This window comes from Homarus americanus, unplaced genomic scaffold (assembly GCF_018991925.1).
Source record: "Homarus americanus isolate GMGI-L3 unplaced genomic scaffold, GMGI_Hamer_2.0 scaffold27247, whole genome shotgun sequence".
Lineage (NCBI taxonomy): Eukaryota > Metazoa > Arthropoda > Malacostraca > Decapoda > Nephropidae > Homarus > Homarus americanus.
In genome coordinates this window covers 5,208-7,855 of record NW_024742868.1, presented here as the reverse complement: position 1 = coordinate 7,855, position 2,648 = coordinate 5,208, and the positions used below count along the sequence as shown (strand labels likewise).

Here is a 2,648-nt window from a genome sequence, read left to right as displayed (position 1 = left end):
TATCATCTCAACCAAAGATCTCAGTTCAGGTCATCTTTAACGTGCTGAATGAGGAGCCGGTAGGTGATGTGTGTGGGTAGGTGGTGTGTGTTGGTAGGTGGTGTGTATGGGTTAGTAGGGGGTGTGTGTGTGTGTGTGTGTGGGATGGTAGGATGTGTGGGTAGGTAGGGGGTGTGGGTAGATGGTGAGCGTGTGTGTGTAGGTGATCTTTGTTTGTGGATTGGTAGGTTGTGTGTATGGGGTATAAGGTGTGGGTGTGGGGGGGGGGCGTGGTAGGGTGTGTGGGTAGGTAGGGTGTGTTTGTATGTGTGGCAGTCCCTTACAAAGTTGTTTCGTAGTAGATTCTTTCATCATGGCATCTCTTATAATGCTCTCAAGTATATTACATACTGTGCTGGTCAGGCTCACAGGTCAATAATTATTCGTGGAGTGACGATCACCCTTCTTGAATATTGGACTCACATAAGCCATTTTCTGATCACTGGGACCTTTTGCTCATCCAGGTATTTATAGAGCAGGATCGTCAGGGGCTCAGCAAGCTCGTTGCACAACACTCTTAGCACTCTGGAATGCACCATGTCAGGGCCTGGACTCTTGCTTCCAAAGGTTAGCAGTTGGTTTATCTAATTTCTGCTGGATGTGAATAAAGTGCCAGCTTGTTTCAATTTATGATATGGATGATTGGCTCTTATCCACACTTGTTGGCTAAGATGCTGTGGGAAAAACCGAGAGTAAAACCAGGACATCAGTATCACGACAGTGGATAATGAGCCTTTGGTACCCTCTGTTTGTAGCTTCAGCTGTTTATAACAATATAAGGGTATCTGCTGCCTCACGTGCAGCTTCAAGTTGCATGACATCATTACCAACTGTTGATATCACCTTTTCATGGTCATAAAATCCCCCACAGCAACAATTTCCTGGTCCACTTCAAGGACTTGCTTTGCAAGTTCAACAGAGAGGAACTGCGCCAAGTTTGCTATGTTTTCATTCATTTCAATGAATCTGTTCCAGTTTGTTAGTATCTTCATGCCTTACTGCTTAAAATGGTCCGAACCATAAGAAGTGTACCACTGCGCCTGGCCCTTGTTCTACTCGTGATTGAGTTCTCTATAATTATATTGATAAAAAATATCGTCAACCCTAGTTACATTGCCATGGGGATCTGTAGATACATCCAACAATGAGTAAGTCTCTTCCCTTTAGTTTAACTATACACCACTTCGATTCTTCCAAAACCATCCTTCCCGAGCACCCTCACCTGGCTGGTTCGAAGCGCGTACCGAGCACAGATAACCACACCACTCTTGCAAGTTGCCTCAGAAAGGCATATCCATCTTTATTGAACTCATAGTCCTCCGGGTTGGTTATCCTGCTCTTGTAAAACAGTTCTGTAACACGTGCTACTGTAATGTGTAATTTCTAAACAACGGGTCTTTTGTCCTAAAGATATTTGACAACTATTTCTTTTTTCAGAAGAACAAGCAGTAACTGAATAAGGATAAGGAACCAGTACTCAGCCTTTGGGGAGAAAGATCCACAGACATCAACCTACTGTATGTAAGGGAGGATCCAGGGGGGTCCGGGGGGTCTAGACTCCCCTTTTCACCAGAAAATTACAATATTTTTTCCTTAATGCAGTATTGTACTCTTCGCCACTGATCACCTCATTAGCCGTTTGGGAGATCGGTCACGTCTATTACACACTGTTGGAAAGTACTGAGCAAGCACTGGTTCAACTTATGTTTTCCTGTTGGATATTTATTCTCCTTTACATTGTTCATGAGGTGATGATACTGGAAATGCGATGGGCGGTGTATTTATTTAACGTCATATCTCCCATTGTTCTAAATAGTGATAAAACAGCTGCCCCCAAGGGCCCTACAGGGACAGTGTCCCCTGGGGCCCTCCCATTTGCCCTACCAGGTGCGGCGCCCCCAGAGGCCCTCCTAGGGGCGGTGGTGCCACCAGGGGATCACAAAAGCGTCAGCGACCCCAGGGGCTCTCCAAGGGGCCCTCCCCGGGACGGTGGCGAATGCAAAGACTCTCTCAGCGGATGTGGCGACCCCAGGGGCCCTCCTAGGGGCGGCGGACAGCACAGGGGCGTCGACGACCCAAGAGGCCCTTCCAGGGGAGTCGACGCATTCAAAAGGCCCTCCGATGGGTGGCAGAGCCCCCAGGGACCCCCCTAGGAGCGATGGAACACTCAGGGGCCCTCCCAAGGGCGGCAGTGCCCTGTTGGGTTCTCCCACGGGCGGCGGAACTCCCAGGGACCCTCCCAGAGGCGGAGGCGACCCCAGGGGCCCTCTCAGAGGAAGTGGCGAACACCGGGCTATCCAAGGGTAGGCGGCGCCGACAGATGCCCTCCAAAAGGTGGTGGTGACCCATTGGCTCTCACAGGGGCAGCGGCTCCCCCAGGGTCCCTTTCAGGGTAGGCGGAGCCCAGGGGCCCAAATAGGGTCAATGGCGCCCCCAGGGTCGCCTTTCAAGGGCTCTAGCGAATCCAGGAACCTTTCTAGGGGCGTCGGAGACGCTCGGGGGTCTCACAGAGGCGGCGGCGCCCCCGGGGCCCTCCCAACTGTGACGGCACTCCCAGGGGCGGTTGCACCTCCAGGGGCGACCCCAGGAGCCCTACCAGGGGCAGGGGA

The 2,648-nt window shown here is 51.2% G+C and overlaps 1 protein-coding gene across 1 annotated transcript; it reads left to right on the top strand.

Moving 5' to 3' along the window:
* The first annotated feature begins 576 nt into the window (after positions 1 to 576).
* LOC121877062 (basic salivary proline-rich protein 2-like) lies at positions 577 to 2,192 on the top strand. Its single transcript, XM_042382666.1, has 3 exons — positions 577 to 606; positions 1,477 to 1,487; positions 1,856 to 2,192. Exons 1-3 carry the CDS (start codon positions 577 to 579, stop codon positions 2,190 to 2,192), a joined length of 378 nt encoding a protein of 125 aa, XP_042238600.1.
* The last annotated feature ends 456 nt before the right edge of the window (positions 2,193 to 2,648 follow it).